Below are 19,172 nucleotides of genomic sequence, written 5' to 3' on the forward strand. Positions count from 1 at the left end.
ACGTGGGAACTAATGATACGGCCAAGAATGACCCTGAGCGGGTTACTGCGGATTATGCAGCGCTGGGAAGAAAGATCCAAGAATTCGGAGCACAAGTGGTGTTCTCATCCATCTTCTCTGTTGAAGGGAAAGGATTGGGCAGGGATCATCGAATTGAGGAAGTAAATGTGTGGTTGTGCAGGTGGTGTCGTAGAGAGGGCTTTGGTTCTGTTCTGTTCTATGATTCTATTCTGTTCCAGGCACAAGAATTGTTAGGAAGAGATGGGATCTACCTAACCAAGAAAGGAAGGAGCATCTTCATGGGCAGGCTTGCGAACGTAGTGAGGAGGGCTTTAAACTAGGTTTGTTGGGGGATGGTGACCAAAACCCTGAGGGGAGTGGGAAAGTTGGATGCCAGGAAGAAATGCAAAGAGGATGTGGATGCATTGGAGATAGTCCAGTGGAGAGCAACCAAAATGATTAGGGGGCTGGAGCACATGACCTATGATGAGAGGCTGAGGGAGTTGGCTCTGTTTAGTCTGCAGAAGCCAAGAGTGGGGGGTGGAGAGGGGATTTGATAACAGCCTTCAACTTCCTGAAGGGAGGTTCCAAAGAGGATGGAGAAAGGCTGTTCTCAATAGTGACAGATGGCAGAACAAGGAGCAATGGTCTCAAGTTGCGGTGGGAGAGGTCCAGGTTGGATATTAGGAAAAACTCTTTCACTAGGAAGGTGGTGAAGCACTGGAATGGGTTACCTATGGAAGTCGTGGAGTCTCCATCCCTAGAGGTGTTTAAATCTCAGCTTGACAAAGCCCTGGCTGGGTTGATTTAATTGGGATTGATCCGGCCTTGGGCAGGGGGCTGGACTTGATGGCCTTCTAAGATCTCTTCCATCTCTATGGTTCTATGATTCTATGATCTATGGGAAGATAGGCACTGGCTGTTGTAGGGTCTAACTGAGCCCCAATGAACTTGATGGACTATCGGGGTGTGAATGAGGACTTCTGGACGTTGATTAGAAGTCCTAGGGTAGTGAATAGGTTTCTTTTCATGTGGGTGTAACAACTGTTGAAAAGTGGGTGCTTTGACTAGACAATCGTCCAGATATGAAAATAACATAATGCCTTGGAGATGAAGATAGGCTGAGACCACTGCCATTCTTTTGGAAAAGACTCTTGGTGTGGACGATAGGCTGAAGGGCAGGACTCTGTATTGAATATGCTGGTTGCCTATGACGAATCTGAGGAAACATCTGTGTGCAGTGTACATTGTGATGTGAAAGTATGCATCCTGTAAGTTGAGGGACATAAACCAATCTCCTGTTTTCAGGGCCTGAATGATGGTAAGCTAGTGTCACCGTCTTGAATCTGTACCTTTTGAGATGCTGATTGAGCGCCGAAGGTCCAGTATAGGTCTTCATCCACCTGATTTCTTCTTGGTCAGGAAATAATGGGAATGAAATCCTTTGCTCTGGAATTGTTCGGGCACCCTCTCCACTGCCCCATGTCAACGAGACGCGAAACCTCCTATATCAGGAGCGCGTTGTGAGATGGGTACCTGAAGAGGGATGGGGGCAGGAGAGTAGTGCGGGAGGGGAGGGGAAGAAAAAGAAGGGGGATAGTGTAGCCAGATGTTATTAGCTCCCGGACCCAACAGTTGGTAGTGATGAAGAACCACCTGTGCTGGAATGGGCATAAACAATGGTGAAATAGCTTCCTGGCTTCTGCATGAGGTGTTAGTGAGATGGTCTTCAGTCCCTTGACTAGCCTGTCAAACTGGCTGCTTGTTATGTTGAGCAGGCATTCTATTAGATTGTGGGTGAAGTCTCTGCAGGTGCGGCTTGCCTCGTTGCTGGGGTTCATATTGCTGGAATCTGGGGTTGGTGAACGAAAATTCTCGCTGTCTGTAATAAGGGGTATAGTGCCTTCGGCGATATGGTGGTGTATACATCCCCAGTGTTTTAAGTGTCATCCTAGAGTCCTTTCCTGAGTGGAGGACCTGATTTGTATTGCGAAGAGACTTTGCCTATCAAATGGCAGATCCTCCACTTTTACCAGAAGTTCTTTAGGCATGGCCACCATCTGGAGACAGGAGAAGCGTCGCATCACCACAGATGTTGCAGTGGTGCGAGCTGCTGCGTCCGCTATGTCTAATGAAATTTGTAAGGCCGTTCTTGAGGCCACATAGCTCTCCTGTACCACTGATTTTAGTAGTTGGCATTTATCCTCCAGGAGATGCTCCAGGAGTGTCACTAACTTTCAATAATTGTCAAAGCTGTGATTAGACGAGACGGCAGAATAGTTTGCCATTCTCAGCGTTAGTGTGGAGGATGAGTATACCTTCCTCTTGAAAAGGTCTAAACGCTTTTCATCTTTATTGGAGGGGGCGTTCCTGTATTGTGGAGTCTCTGCTCGTTGTTGGGCAGTGTCGACAACCAACGAGTTTGGCTGCGGGTGGGTGAATAAAATTTCGATCCCTTTAGGGGTTACAAAATATTTCTTATTGGCCCTTTTGTGAATGGCCTGGGAGGAAGCTGGTGACTGCCAAATGTCATCTGCGATCTCGAGGATTGCCTCGTCCAAGGGAAGGGCCAGTTTAGTTTTTTGTGATGGTTGCAGATTTTTAAGTAGGAGATGCTGCTTTTGTTTTACTTCACTCAGTTGTACCTCTTGAGACTCTGCCACCTTCCTGAAGAGGTCATGGAACTGTTTGATATCGTCCACCAGAGAAGTGTCTCCAGAGAAGACTGCGTCATCTGGGGACGAGGAAGACTCGTCAGTTGGGGATTCAGGCTGAGATTGCGAATGTTGTGGAAGAGACTCTCGATGCTCGTCGGGATGGTCTACTGGCATAGGTACGTCTCCTGAGGGAGTTGGTGGTCTGGTAGATGGATGAGGTGGCAATGGTAGCCAGGTGCTACTATGTGAGCTACTATCAACCAGGAGTGAGTGTAAGAGTGGTGACGTGAACAGTAGCCCTGGTGACGGTAATATATATCATGGTGATGACACGAAGAGGGGTAAGACGGAGAATACCTCTTGTCCGATGCACAGGAGGATCTTGTAGGTGATCTAGGGGAGCGAGACCTCCGCCTGGAGTATGCAGTAGAATGAGATGACCTGTGACAGCGCTGAGGCAAGGGTGAATATTGTGAAGACTGCCTGTGGTAGGAGCTGGGGGGATTCCCGTGGTGAGACCAAATTGAAAATACTGATGCTGGTGATGAAGGTTGTGGGGAGAAGGCAGCTGGTTCCGCATTAGGAGAAGGTGTGATTATACTCCTAGATTTGTGTGTGGCCTTGAATGTTGTGGCCTAAGGGGGCTGAAGACCCTTGTTAAATAGCAGCATTTTCAGGTGCATTTCATGATCTTGTCTCGCGCGCGTGGTAAGTTTTGAGCAGTGCTGGCACTTTTGAGGGATGCGGCCCTCACCCAAGCATCTAATACAGCTGTCATGGCTGTCCAAGGCTGGCATCGCCTCGTGACATGTGGAGCATTTCTTGAATCCGGGAGACCCCAGCATTTTGGTTAACTCTAAACTAACTGCTAAGCCTAACACTAAGAAAAGAAAAACTATTTTTTTAAACTATAAGAATATATATGTGTAAAATGATTTACTATGACTAAAGATTAACTTTAAGTAACTATTTACAGACTTTTGAAATATTTTCCTGTCAGGTTGAGAGAGAGAGGGAGTTCACTCCGCCTGCAATGGTGAACAGTTAGGAGGAACTGGCAGGAGCCGAACTGCTCGCACACTCAGAAGCAGCATGAAAGGCATGCGACGCCTTTGCGCATGCTCAGTCTGGCTAAATCACGGCTAAACAATCTCCAACCTGCTGCGCCAGGATGAGCCTGTCACCTACTGTTAACTTACAGCGGAGCACCCACGGGGATACTACCAAAGAACAATTTGAATCGAGCCCAAGAATCCCTTATATGTAACAGCTCTAGATGTAATCAAGGAAAAATACTTGTAATTGATTTTGTACATAGACTATCTTTGTCAATTCAGTATTCAAAAGCGCTATGTGGAAACGTTAAAATAAACCAAAACAATCCACACGATGATGGATTACTGGCAGTCAGGAACACTATCCCTGATGATGCTCCTACATAGCTGGTTACAGAGCTCCGTGACTTTGTCCTCACCCACAACTATTTTCCAATTTGGAGACAATTTATATCTTCATGTCACTGGCACAGCTATGGGCACCCACATGGCCCCACAATATGCCAACATCTTTATGGCTGACCTTGAACAACATTTCCTCTGCTCCCACCCCTTAGAACTCTGGCTGCTCTACTTACGCTACTTTGATGACATTTTTATCATATGGATCCATGGGAAGGAGACCCTTGAAGAATCCCACAGGGATTTCAACAACTTCCACCCCATCAACCTTCGCCTGGACCAGTCCACACAAGAGATCTACTTCCTTGACACTACATGACAGACACATTTCCACCACCTTATACCAGAAACCTATTGACTATTACACTTACCTACATGCCTCTAGCTTCCATTCTAGACACATCTCCTAATCAACTGTTTATAGCCAGGCCCTAAATACAACCAGATTTGCTCCAGTCCCACACACAGATACAAACATCTTCAGGGTTTATATCAGGCATTTTTAAAGCTAAAATAACCATGTGGAGAAGTGAACACACAGATTGACAGAGTCCCAGGCATCAGCTTCTTCAAGATAGGCCCAACAAAGAAAAACAACAGGACACCGTTACAGCCCCCAACTTAAACCCCTCCAATGCATCATCAACAATCTACAACCTATCCTGGAAAATGATCTCTCACGCTCACAGGCCTTGGGGGACAGGCCAATCCTCACCTACAGATAACTCCCTAACTTCAAACTAATTTTTCCAGGAACCATGCAGCACACTTAAAACAAACTCACCCAGGAACCCACCCCTTCAATAACTCCAGTGCCAACTCTAATGAACACAAATCAGATATTCGAAAAAGGTAACACACAGAAACCTGTCGAGGAACATTTTAAACTTGCCCGGGCACTCATTAATGGATCTCTAAGTTTTGATATTATTACAAACCAATTAAAAACCAGTTTGAAAGGAAAGCTGCAGAGATTAATTCGATTCACAAGTCTGATACCTACAACAGAGGTTTAAACAAAGATCTTAACTGGATTACCCACTACATTCCACATCCTAATGACATAAAAAACCAAACACCAGGTACTTAAGAGCATTTAGGACTAACTCAGTCGGCTTCATTTAGCATGGACACGCTAATTCACAATTTCCCCCCCTTTTCTCCTTCTCTTCCCTCTCTATCCCCTCTCTTTCTCTGCTATTTGTTTGGAAACTGGACCCTTTAATTCCATTCATCTGAAGAAGTGGGTTGTGCCCACGGCAACTCATACCACCATTTAGATTTCTTGGTAGTCTCTATGATGCTCAGAATATGCAATTAAGGTCACAATTTACAAACTTCTTGAAAATAACTATTTGGTGATGATAGCTGAAACAAAATGTTAACTAGGCAAAGAATTAATTTGTGGCAATGTGGAAAAAGCTATTAAATTAGGGGTTGGGAACCTCAGGCCCCGATGCATTGGGGAGCCTGTGCTGGCATTCATCCTCTGCCATTCCCCTGGCTGGAGCACACAAAATCTACTAATCTGGGCCTCTCTGGGGTCTGGTGTATGAGAAGTGTCTCTCTCTCAATCGGGGGCAGCAAGGGTTTTGTTTGTTTGTTTTTTGGCTTCTCAATAGTGTGTGGTCCTCGAATGACTTTTCCATGGGTCAGAAACCCCCAACACAAAAAAGGTTCCCCACTTCTGTATTAAATGATAAAATGATAAGATATTTAAAATTAAGAAATTTGAGTTGTTTTAAAATAACAAAGAATATTTTGCAAATAACAAAGATAAGCTCAAAAATTATATTTACATGAATTCATCTTACCCTTGGGATTTGAAAAACTGTAGTAGCATTGGGTCTGTATTAAGTCTTTGTGCAACAGTCTTTGCAACCTGTGGGAAAAAAGTTTCTGAAAAGTTAAAAGTATGCACAAGGGCATAATTTGTCTTTATAACCAGTGATGAAACAAATATGAGCAAAATCAGCACATTTTCAGGCCTCAAGATTGATGTAGAAAACAGTCTAAAAATAAAACACTTTTTTATTTGTACACAAACATATTTTATTTGGAAGTAATTCTCAAAATATAAGGAATCTTACAATATCATTTTTAGAGTCACTTTTCAAAGCAGAATAGTATTGAAAAAAACAAAGTTCTTACTTTCATATAGCTGGAAAAAAAGCTGAAGTCATGTTAACATAGGCAGAATCTAACCAAATATAAGAACATATGAAAAGGAGATTATTTATTTCTAGTAGAACAAAATTGGAATTATTTCTTTCTAATAGAACACATGAAGTTCTAGGTGAGAAAACAGAATTGAAAGCAGAGTCAGGCCCCAAAAGAACTTCTTTATCAACGCAGTGACATTTTGGCCTACTAATTAACCTGAACCTGATTTTATTATGTAACACCCCCCTCACAGCTGTGAATGGGAAAACAAAAGGAGAGGAAACAAAATAAAGTGGAATACATACCTGAAAGTAATTCATTCTATTGGATAAAGTAACAACAAATCCAGGATCATTGGGAATAGTTTTATCACAAAAGATTACATCAACACGGTGGTAAAGGTCTCTGAAGTATTCTTTTGCTGTTGGCAATTCACTATTATCATTTTCTGGGTCATCCCTACAAAAGCAGAAAAATAGTACCATCTACATTATACAAGTAGCTAGAGGTGCTAAACATGTTCTACGGTAAATGTTCTCAGTAAATCAAAAATATTACTGAGAAATACAGAAATTAATTTAGGAACCTTTAAAGATCCACATTTTGTACATAACAGGACTGAAACTGTCAGCTGTGATTCATACCTTTTGAATATACATGTGCTGTGCCCGGAATTCTAATACATTTGGACACCACACATGCTTATTTGGTGGCATTCTGACTCCATTTGTTTCAAAGACATGTTCCAATAACACTCATTTTTCCCTTCCCTCCCCTGGCATACCTTTACTACATTGCTGAAAACATCTTATAGTCTTATGGATGGTTTTTATTAGTCACTTTGCACAATGGCTGGATCTACAATAGCATCCCTTGAACCACAGATGTTAAATGTGTGTACAAAGTAGCATGGGTCACTACTGACTGGTACCCCTATCTTCTTGGCAGAGCAATAGTACCAGGGTACAAGCTGTGCACTTACCCAGAAGTCAGCAGCCAGCCAAAGGTGCATAACACCAACTGGGTCAACAGGGAATGCGACTTCCAAGGCATGACATGAGAAATACATTCATCTCACATAATCTGGGGTAAGAGTGCTGAAGATAGACTAGCTGGCTTCCACCCACTGTCAGCCCATGGAGAGAAACAGAGCAACACAGTTGGGTGTGACCATCAGGTGTAAGAGCACAGAAATGCTGATTTATAGAGCTGACAACCTTAAGCATGGTCCCTTTCCTGGAGAGAAGCCGCAAGAGTTTTCCCTTTGCCTTGGAAAACCTCCAATAAGCAACAACACCCTTCTTACTTGAACATGTGCTCAATTAAGTCAGACGTATGCCATTATTGTAGGCCAATGTGTGACTAGTGAGGGAGCATGAGGAAAAGGGAAGGCAGCTTAATTCTACGCCAAAAGGAACTCCCAAAGTCAAGAGCTTTGTAGAGAAGTTCTTACACAGTGACTTAGAATGGAACTACAGCTTGCCTCTGCAATATAGTATTTCAGTTACGCTTGCTCCAAGAGTGAAACTGCAGCTTTCAGACTTTTGGCTAAACACAGATCTTAATTTTATCACTGTGTGAAGATCTATTTCAGTATTTATTGATCTTCTAATTCAGGATAAAAAGTCTTTTTTAAAAAATTTATGCATGAGTTTAATATTCTGAATAGTTTAATTCCCCACTCCCGCCAAGCCAATAAGTTAGCACACTGCTGACTATGTCTGCCATTAAGCAACTATACTTCTTAACATTTGAAAATCACTGTTAAAACTGCTAAACAGAAAATCTTTTCTATCATAAATTTAATTGAAACAGTAACCATTATAATCATTGCTTCAAAATACATACTTCTGAAACACTATGATGTCACCATCCATGAGTTCATCAAGAGCCTTATCAAGCGATACATCATAGTCTTGAATTCTCTCTGTTAAATTCGGTTTAACTTCCTGCAGTAAAAACAAGAGGGAAAACAATCAGAAGAAATGAATGGCAAAATAGAAAGCACTCACAGTTGCAAGAATATCATAATGGAAGATAACCCATTTTCCTTTTCAATCTAAATTTAAATGAATGGGGGGGTGAATTTTGATGATTTTTAATTCAGATTATATTTCATTTACAAACTTCACTGCTCACGATAGAATTGTCTATTTCTACTTTACCCATTAAATTTGCAGTATATTCTCTTTTAGTTAAATGTCATCAATTTTAAAATGTTTTATATAGTCCATCACACTTTCTTAATACCCAGCCACAATCCAAAATTCTTGAATGCTCGACCACTTATCTTTCATATCATGCAACTTTTAGAATATTAGAGAAATCCGATGAATGCAAGTTTGTTTTTGGCAAGGTGCAAGTGATTTACTGTAAGAGGCTGCCCTCTCCTTTTCAAAAGGAGTGGAAAGCACTTGGAGTAATAAATACATACATGTATTTAAACAACTATAACACCCATATATTATGAGTTGTTTACTGGAATATAAATATCTCTGTTTAAAGAAACGGATGGCAGAGTCTTTTGTGATCTTCATCCATACTATCGGAAAGAAGGAGCTTTTGTAAGTTTAATGTAAATCTGGAAGTTTGACTCTATACACAGAAGTTCCCTAAGAGCAATTTTGCCTGTCCGTATGGAACTCTGTACGGAACCCCAAGAACTCCCAAGTGACAGAAATATGGCTGCTAGCAAAGTAGTATTGGCGCTCCCATTCCAACCAGTGAAGTAAAACCCTGTACTGTATGTTTAGCCAGTTAACTGGCCTGCTATGTTGCACTGTGGGCTGCCCTGGCCAGCCCACGCTGAGCACACCACACCGTGCAGCAGGCAGAGGGCTGCAGCTGGGCTGGGTGTTGGTTAACCAGTTACCCTGGTAAGCATGTCAGTAAGGAAAATGTTTACTGGGTAGGGTTAACCCTTTCTACCCCTAATTCCATGACAGCAGAGCTCCTGCTGCTAGGAGGGCTGGCCTACTGCTCCCAGAGCCAGCTGCCATCACACTTTCTTAATAACCAGCCACAATCCACTGCAGATTCAAATCACAGTAGGGCAATTTAAAGTTATTATAAACGTGTATTGCTCCTATACTTTTGGTGGAAAGGGATGGGAGATCTCACACATTGCCTGATGCCATATATAGTGGGATGGAAACAGATGAGAAGGCAGCATTCTCTCTCCACAGCATGTGCAGAGGGTCAGGCTCTGGAAAGCATGTAGGCTAGCCCTCCAAGCAGCAGCTTCCAGAGCCTGACAATCTGCACATGAATCTGTAGTGACCTAACTTCAGCTGTGGAGAGAGAATGCTGCATTCTGGAAGCATGCTATCATGATGACTCAGATACAGGCAGTCCCCGACTTACGCGGATCCGACTTATGTCGGATCCGCACTTACGAACGGGGCTTTCTCGCCCCGGAGGTCGAGGTGGAGGATTGCTAGCTGCGAGCTCCGGGCGAGAAAGCCCCGTTCGTAAGCTGCTCCGGTGCCCCTGGTCTGCTGGAGACCGTCTCCAGCAGACCAGGGGCACCGGGCGGGTTTCCGCGCTTCTGAGGCTTTGCCAGAGCAAAGCCTCAGAGGCGCGGCACCCCGCTGCCTCTGCGGCTCTGCTCCCCGTGTCCCTGGTCTGCTCGCGCAGCTAGTGTGCCCCCCCCCCCCCCCCAACAGACCAGGCTTTTGTTTTGGACCCTGGGGCAGAGCAGCTGGGGTGCTGCCAATTGGTCCTGCAGCGCCGCTCTGGGCACTACTGGACCAACCCAGCAGCACCCCAGCTGCTCTGCCCCAGGTCCTGATTCAGCCGCTGCTGGTCAGTTTCAGCAGCGGCTGAATCAGGACGCCTGGGGCAGAGCAGATGGGGTGCTGCTGGGTTGGTCCAGTAGCACCGAGGAGCGGCACCCCAGCAACCCAGCAGCACCCCAGCTGCTCTGCCCCAGGCGCCCCCAAGTCAGCTTCTGCTGAAACTGACCAGCGCTGACTACAGGAAGCCTGAGGCAGAGTTGCTCTGCCCCAGGCTTCCTGGAATCAGCTGCTGATCAGTTTCAGCAGCAGCTGACTTGGGGACGCCTGGGGTTCTTAAGTTGATTCTGTATGTAAGTCAGAACTGGCGGTCAGTTTCAGCAGCGGCTGAATCAGGACGCCTGGGGCAGAGCAGATGGGGTGCTGCTGGGTTGGTCCAGTAGCACCGAGGAGCGGCACCCCAGCAACCCAGCAGCACCCCAGCTGCACCCCAGCTGCTCTGCCCCAGGCGCCCCCAAGTCAGCTTCTGCTGAAACTGACCAGCGCTGACTACAGGAAGCCTGAGGCAGAGTTGCTCTGCCCCGGGCTTCCTGGAATCAGCTGCTGATCAGTTTCAGCAGCAGCTGACTTGGGGACGCCTGGGGTTCTTAAGTTGATTCTGTATGCAAGTCAGAACTGGCGGTCAGTTTCAGCAGCGGCTGAATCTGGACGCCAGTTCCGACTTACATACAGATTCAACTTAAGAACAAACCTACAGTCCCTATCTTGTACGTAATCCGGGAACTGCCTGTAACATGCATGGATTTAGGGCTAAGAGCACAGAGTGACCCACACAGGACTTCCATGCAGATAAATGTACATTTTGGAGTTTAAAATTTTTGCTTACCTCAGACTGTACAAGTAGAAGTTTTAAAAGGCAGAACTTTTTAGTCACAAATTACTACTAGTAGTGTTTTCAATTATTGATTTTAAAGTTGGGGATTCCAATAATATTATCTTGAGCCTAAATGTTCAAAAACTCCAGAGCTGTATCTTTCAGGATACAGCAGTTTAAACAAACAATGCTGTGCACAATATCTTTAACAATGGAAGCTCTGGTTATTAACTGTAGGATGCACAAGCTGTAAAATGTATTACTTTAAAATATTGGCTGTAGTATGCAGCCAAACCATAACTAACAATCCTGAGAGAGTTTAACAGAGATTTGTGGCTAAAATATTAGTTGTACTGATGAAAAAAAATCACTCCTATTCTGACAGATCAAGTGTTCAGAATTTTGAGTTTCCATGTACAGTAAAATTCTGATAGTCCAGCATCTAACTGTTTGGCACTCCTGATACTCCGGCATCAAAATACCAAGCGCTCCTGACCAACTGATTAAAAAGCCTGACGCTCAGCACCTGCTGACTGTAACCAGACAGAGCATAAGGCTGGGGGTGGGGTGGGGGTGGGATCGTGTTACAGTATGGCAGGCATGTCCAAAGTCCGGCCCGTGGGCCAATTGCGGCCCGTGTTCCGGTTTAATACGGCCCCACAGGTAATTTGGCAATATCTATCTTTTATGGCCCACAATGAATCCATATGTATTGAGATGAATACATTGTAAAATCTCAGTTAATGTCAGTTGGTCTAAATCAGTTATAAATATATTTGGACACAACATGTATACGTGGTGTTATGTTCCTGTTCATATTTTTTGAACTTAAAAGTTGACAGACAACCTTTATTACCAATAATATGTAATGTACTTTACAATGTTCCTGACATATATTTCAGCTTCCTGGATTTTTTTTTCATCTGGCCTTCAGATATGAAAGGCAGAGTGATTTAACACCTGTTTAGATTTGTCATCCATGTGACGAAATGAAAAGTATGCCATTTGCAATAAACTTTGCATAAAATAGTTAATTTGCATTTAATTTTAACGGTTCAAAGAATGTCAGGCAAAATGGTTGGCCCTCACGCATGTTCACTTCATCAAATCTGGCCCTCTTTGAAAAAAGTTTGGACACTCCTGCAGTATGGAGAAGAGCGTTTTGCATCAGCAAAGGGGAAAGGGGAGGGGAGAGGGAAGAGGATCAGGTTACAGCACAGAGGAGCCCGGAAGAGGAAAGGGGAGGGGAGAGGGAGGGAGATTGTATCCTGGCCAGCTGTTAAGCCATGCAGCTGTACCGGACCTCTCAATTCTCCAGCAAATCTGATAATCCGGCACCACCTAAATCCAAAAGGTGCCGGATTATCGGAAGTCTACTCCAGAATGAAAGAAGCAATAATGGTTTTTGAATATCAAAGAGTTATATAAGTATTTAGTAAATTGAAAAATACATAATCAGAGGCATTTTATAAATTAATTTTCAGTAATTCAGGAACAGTGAACTCTTGAGTATTTCCATTCAGTGAATGGGCCTATCGTTTCTTAGTGAAGCCTATCTCTTGGTGACAACATTTTACCTAATCAACAGGAGGCAAACTTCATATTGCTGAATAGATCTCACTAGTTTTTTTGAGTTATAAAATTAACCTTACGACCACTTTTGAAACAGACTGATTTTCAGAGTTTATAACAGGACCAAAGCCTAAATTGGCTTTGTGTGTCATGATCGTTTCCTGTCTAAACATAATATTTAAAACATTTTATTTTTCACTTAAATGTTATTTTCGTGGCATGTTCTTTGTATTTATATGTGGTCAAAATCTTTTATATTACATTGCAGTTTTTCCTTAGAGGAAAACTTGCTAATGACACACAAACCTAGATTTATTGTAGGAATAATAATCAATCCAAACCTCATAGAGGATAAGGTTAGTTTCTTGGGGGAATCCTGCTCTCTCACACATAACTGGAAGCAAGTCACCTATTGGAAAAAAAAAGAAGTGTGAAGTATGTAATAGCTTTCGCTAGTAGCGAAAGCTATGATTAAGGTTGCAAAAAGGTTCCATTATAACCCCCCAAGTTTTCAGGTGTCCAGCTTTATGGCACATTTCTCCTTTAAATTGAAACTCCCCATTCTTGGGTTTAGCCCAAAAGTTGTTTTTTTTTAATTTGAGGAAATTTTGCACAGCCATCTGAATTTTATTAGTATAAAATAACGTCATAATTTTAACCAATCACAAAAAATAATCAGAGCGAGAGAAAAGCCAAAAAGATTTATGCATAACATTTTGAATGTAAGCTACTGTTAATGTAGAGCAACACTTGCTTTGCTTATGGGCAGAGGAGTTATTAATGACAAGAAACCAAAGAATCAATTCTGAACATGTTCAGTGCACATCCACTAAGGTTTTTCAGTGGAGCCTAATGAAGTTCCACCATCTTTGTAATGGCACATAAGAGGAAGGCAAACTAGAACTTTCCACGTAGTCTACCCAGACAGGCATAGAGGCTGAAGCTGCTGTTAGATCAATTTGTCTGAGTGAGACAAATTTTTCAAGTGAGAACATTATAAAACTGCAACATTCAGGAATAAGAAAACAAGTGTGAAAAGCAGACCCTGAGATTTTAGGTTGATTTTGCAATATTTGCCATCATCATCACCACACTGTAAAACCTATAGACTGCTGCCCTATTAACCCAGATAACGGTTTACAGCTAAATCTTAGCAGCAAAGATGTAACTCACAATTCCCCCACCCCATTCATTTTAATGACATGTGAACATCAAAGCCTAACCAGATTCATTTATAGTCTACAATTATTGAACAAAAGCAATTTTCTCATTTTTTTAAATAAAAGGCTATTAAATTCTGTAAATGAACCATAATGGCTTCCCAGTTAAATTTAAGTTAGGAAATAGAGATATTAAGGTTCCTTCAGCCATGCTGGAAACCTTGTATATTTCATGCCATTCTTTTAATAATAATCCAAATTACACATTTATCTCAAACACAGGAATAGGAAAAAAGCATATATAACTGACATGTTAATACTGCTGTAGGAGCCTTAATTTTTTATTTCCCAAATTCTGCTTCAACAGCATATTAAATGCAAAATGCTGTATTTAAATAATTGATCATATTTATTGAAAATATTATAGATAAAAAGAGTTTAAAAACTTACGTATTTTACAGGATATAGGTGTATAGATATGTCCACAATAATTCAAACTCCGAGTCTTTGGATCATACATCTTCAGAAACAACATTACATCATCTACAAGTTAAGAAACAAAAATTAATTTGAAGTAAAGCCATAATTTGAGCACATCGGAAGACCACTTAACTGTAAATTCCATTTTCATGCTAAAGGCCACAGTGATTACAAGACTATGTCCTTAATTAATATGCAAATATGGAACTTGGAAAAAAAGATAATTTCCTTAAAATACTGAACCCATATAACTCCCACACAGCAGATTAAATGAGTTTCATTCATTCTAGAACATCTGAAATCCCAGTCTCTCTCTAGCCTAGAAGAGAACAACAAAGATCAGGTGATCAATCTGCATCAAAGCTACTTATATATATATAGTGATATAGATATCCTGTATATGAGGCCGAGCGGCAAAGAAAGAGTACTGAGTGATTTTCTGGCATATATAAAATAAAATACTTTGTATTTTCTTAATTTTTGGTATATCTACTTACGATCTTTATCAAACTTGGGTAATGTTGCCCCAGTAGCTGCCATTTCTGGATCTACCGTTTCTAAGAATATTGTCCATGGATTTTCATTGTCACTGAGCTCAATCATCTGTTTGTTTAGGAGGCAGATATTCAAAACACAGTGTGAGCAGAAAAATGACTTTAGATAAGTTTAATATAGGCAGGAAATTTGAAGTAGTCAAACTGCATAATTTAAATTAAAAGAAAATAAGAACTTAAAAGGCATAGTACACTGTTTGGGAAAGTCCCTAATTTTTAGCTATGTTGTTAAGAGTTAAAGATTATATGCAATCCAAATAATATGTTGATGTTGCTTTTTAAAAAGTTACACAACTTTTAAACTGTATGGAATTTTAGAGCGGGCTCTCATCTTGTACATTTAAAAATATTTTATTTCCATTCATGTCCATTATAACAGCAAGAACAAAAATTAGAACTAAATTTAACATGGGGATTAGTAGAACTTTGAGGTTCCCTAATTTTATTTATATTTACATGCAACACTTTATCTCTCTCTATATATTAAAAAAACCTTTTCCTGCTGGGCGACAGCGATATCATCACGTCAAGCTACATCGCCTCACCTCCTAGCCTCAGGACAGACCCCAGAGGAGGAAGAGGTGGCCATGACTCTGGGTTACCCCTGGGCTCCCCACTGGCCTCTGTATCCCCTGCAGGAGGGCTAGGGGCTGGAACCAACAGCTCCTCCCTGAGCTTGGGGCCCCAACACTGCATGACCCAGTGGGGACCCACCACCTGCAGCCTGCCCTCCCCGCGACATTAGTGTGCCAGTGGTGGCTTCCTGCGTGGCAGTGGGAACAACAGAAAGCCCCAGGACTCTGTATGAGATCCAGCTTGTGGGAAAGTGTGCGTGCTACTTCTCCCCTCCCCACAGCCAGGCCCAAGGCAGCTGGAGGCAGAAGTTTCCTGCTAGGTCCTGGAGCACTGGGGCCCTGAGTGCAGCAAGGAGCCACTGCTGCCACTCCCAACACTCCCTGGCTGGGGCGGAGAGACCAGGACTGCTACCTGGAAGAGGGATCAGGAGGCAGGGGCTGGCTGCACACAGAGCGGAAGAGGCAGGGACAGGGAGGTTGAGAGGGGGTGCGAAGGCCCAGGGATGGCTGCGGCTGGGGGAGCCCAGAGACTGGGGCTGGCATGGCCCCCTGCCCTCCCCTCCCCAGCAACTAGCATGTGTGGGAGAGGCCGGGGCTGGTGCAGACCTGGCCCCTCCTGGAAGCTGGGGGGAGAGGCAGGCTTGCCTATCCCAGGGATGGGGGGTTGTTAAGCGTAGGGAGCATAGCCGCCTAGTATTTTATGAAGTTTCTAAAGAATTCATGGGACTAACAACATATTTGTCCTTACATTTTATAATGCAATAATAAAATTTAAACAAATTAGTATGTGACAGATTAATAATGACTGTGTGCAGATTTAGATCTTCCAAATCTCAAAATCAAGCCACCAAAACTAACATCTATTCTAAATCAAGAGCTACTGTGCACTCATTCCAGATTTCATAAGTTTATCCTATGTTGTTACAAGGGACACAGGACAGTTTTCTATACTAAAGATTCTGATGTCCCCAGGCCACATCTTTACTGTTGGAACTGCAAACGAGACAGACAGAATTAACTTCTCCACATTTATAAATATTTACAGTTTTATTGCCGTCCGCTTCATTATCTAACATTGCTGGTCGTTTAGTTCCATTACTTCTAGCTTGCATTGGCCACAACCGTATCTGATCCTGTGGAAATCCCTAAGTTGAAAGAAAGAAAAATACGAAGAGAATCAAAATACTTAAATACAAACTATAACAGAAAGAAGTTACTTTGAGCAGTAATGGTGCCCACTCGCCAAGGGTGCTCCACTGTAGGTGTGCTTGCTGTTCTGTACTGCTGATTAAGAGAACTTCAGTAAGTGCTCTTTCCTGTCACAAGGCTAATCAGAAACACAGGTTAAGCCCACTCTACCCCCCAGCATCCTTTCAGTTCCTTCTCTGCCACAGAATCATTCACAGAAATTCCAGAGTAAAGGGTGGGTTGTGGAACATCTATGGACACACACCTCAAAGAACCATTGTTACTGCACATGGTAACTACTACTACTTAAAGTGGTGTCCATATAGGTGCTCTAGTGCAGGGGATTCCCAAGCAGTATTCCTTCTGGAGGACTGCGACTTCTGCAACTGACTCAACTCCAATGATAGCATGGAGGAGACCTCTGTCCTGTTCAGGTAGAAGGCCAGGACTCTCCTGACATCTAGATTGTGTAATATAGCCTCTCTTTTGTCTCAGTGAAGGCTGGGACAGAAGGTTGGCTCAGTAAGTTCATGCGAAACAGATGTTTTCTTAGAAATAAATTATGGATGTAGCTTGAGTGTAACTTTGCTTTGAAAAGCTTCAGAGGAATAGCTGAGTTAGTCTGTACAGGATAAACTTAAAAAACACAACAAAAAGTCTGGTAGCACTTTAAAGACTAACAAAATATAGATGGTATCATGAACTTTCGTGGGCACCACCCACATCTGAAGAAGTGGGCTGTGCCCGCCAAAGCTCATGATACCATCTACATATTTTGTTAGTCTTTTAAATGCTACCAGACTTTTTATTGTTTTTTAAGTTTGTTTTGAAAGAATACCATGTAGAAGGGGGATGGGACATCAGAGTCTCTATTTCATCTATTCCCTTGGCTGAAGTAATCTCAATGAAAATGGCTTTCTTGCTAACAAGGTATGTAAGCAAACAGGGTGCTATATGTTTGAAGGGAAGCCTAGTCAGTTCTTTCAGTACTGTGTGGGAGGAGGGAGTCAAGAATGTGGGAAGATGTTTATTTGAGGGACATTTTGGTAATTGACTGTGACTGCACTGAGTACACCTCTACTGGAGGTGAAGTCTACTATAGCTCATAGGTAGATTTAGAGAAACGATAGACAGCCCCAATATTTTTAGGACCAGAGCATAGTTTAAGATGAAGAACCACAAATGCCAGGGAGATTTGTTGAGACGTACACCAAATCTTGAAACCTGGATTATTTTTGCACATATGTACATCACGTTGAGGACTTTCTACTCTGTAATAATGCCTCTTGTATGTCCTTTGAACTAGGGATGTGAAATAAACCCAGGCATATCGGTTAATGTTTACGGTTGCACTCAAGCTCCCATCCCACTCCCGGGGAGCCAGCTGCCACCCCATGCTGCTAATAACCAGGTACCCAATTATCTGCTTTTTAACATCCCTACTTTGAGCTTTCTAGTAGTTTGAACCAAGAAGAAGCCATGTGCTGAAACTGAGAACTTCCAGGTTGGAAAGGAGGGGATGTCCATTGTCCTAGGACAGAAGGTACATAGTGACAGAGAAATTGGAGAGCACATCGCAAACTGTGATCAGAATGATGTGTGCTCAGTTTTAGTTTTATTTTCAGCAGGGCCTTTAGTAGAAGGGGAAAAGGAGAACAGGCATGAAAAAGGCCCTGGGGAGACCAGCATCACCTAAGGAGCACTGTCTTATCCCTGCTCTGTAGCTGTATTGGGATATTTCTTGTTCAGATAAGTAGCAAAAAGTGTGTGACTGGTGCCCCTATTGCTTGAATAGATTGTGACGTACTACTAGGTCAAGCTTCCACTTGTGGTCATGTGGGTATTTGAGACAGACTGTCCATTACTGAGTTGTACCTACCTGTGAAGTAGGCTGCTAACACTGTGACATTGTGGGAGATAGATCAGTTCCATAATCTCATCACCTCTGCACTGAGCGAGGGTGATCAGGCTCCCACTTGATGATTTATATAGCAATGCAGAGTACATTGTCTGTTAGGACTCATGTGTGATCCTTTGATTACCAAGAAGTAGTGGGTGCAAGCATTCTTGACTGCTCTTAGCTTCAGGAGCTTGATGTGATGGGTTACTATGTACATGAATGACCATTTGCCTGGGATATGAAAGGCTGTTTAGATGTACACTATGAGTGAAATGTCAGCATTAGAAGCAATGATTGGGGATTTGCAAGAAGGGGGTCCCTTTGAAAATCCTGGTTGTGTCTTTTCACCAGTCTGAGATTCTGACTCTGATGGGTTATGAAAGGGGTTTGTCTAGTTTGTCCCTGCTTGGTCTGTAAACCAAGCTGAATAACATCAGGAGGCACCACATATGAAGCTTGGTATGTGATATTATTTCTGTGCCTGCTGCCATGTGCCTTGAGATGTGGATAGTGTCTGGCTAATATTTGTGGGCTGTTTTGAACAATTTATATGAGTGTGGCTAATGATAAGGATTTGTGATGAGGCAAGAGTGCGCTCTGGTTTGTAAAGTGTAGAAGTTGGTGTCAATGAATTCCTGAGGGATTATTTTTAGGCACTGATCTACAGACCCACTTCTGTAAAGAAGTGTATTGCAGCTTCTTGGTGATCCTCTTGTAGCGACTGGAGTCTGGGGAGGCAATCGTCCAGATAAGGGTAAATTATGATCCTTTGGAAGTGTAAGCGGGAGTCCACTACTAAGAAAACCTTAGAAAATACTTTTGGGCTGATGACAGTGTGAAGTGGAGCACCTTGTACTG

The 19,172-nt window shown here is 42.7% G+C and overlaps 1 protein-coding gene and 1 long non-coding RNA gene across 6 annotated transcripts in view; one reads left to right on the top strand and one right to left on the bottom strand.

The window, feature by feature from the left end:
- Positions 1-3,796, top strand: part of LOC142818580 (uncharacterized) — a 29,064-nt gene extending 25,268 nt beyond the window's left edge. For both annotated transcript variants that reach the window (XR_012896114.1, XR_012896115.1), the window contains exon 3: positions 3,658-3,796. This is a non-coding gene — a long non-coding RNA (uncharacterized LOC142818580). The remainder of the gene's footprint in view (positions 1-3,657) is intronic.
- The window catches only part of USP7 (ubiquitin specific peptidase 7), a 221,725-nt gene that overhangs the window by 22,664 nt on the left and 179,889 nt on the right, over positions 1-19,172 (bottom strand). For all 4 annotated transcript variants that reach the window (XM_075899282.1, XM_006124597.3, XM_025185416.2 and 1 more), the window contains 7 exons: positions 16,270-16,371; positions 14,595-14,700; positions 14,068-14,160; positions 12,799-12,866; positions 8,126-8,226; positions 6,583-6,736; positions 5,929-5,996 (listed from right to left, as the gene is read on the bottom strand). In XM_075899282.1, coding sequence (XP_075755397.1) covers positions 5,929-5,996; positions 6,583-6,736; positions 8,126-8,226; positions 12,799-12,866; positions 14,068-14,160; positions 14,595-14,700; positions 16,270-16,371 — 692 coding nt within the window. The remainder of the gene's footprint in view (positions 1-5,928; positions 5,997-6,582; positions 6,737-8,125; positions 8,227-12,798; positions 12,867-14,067; positions 14,161-14,594; positions 14,701-16,269; positions 16,372-19,172) is intronic.

The sequence above is a fragment of the Pelodiscus sinensis genome, chromosome 16, assembly GCF_049634645.1.
Source record: "Pelodiscus sinensis isolate JC-2024 chromosome 16, ASM4963464v1, whole genome shotgun sequence".
NCBI lineage: Eukaryota > Metazoa > Chordata > Testudines > Trionychidae > Pelodiscus > Pelodiscus sinensis.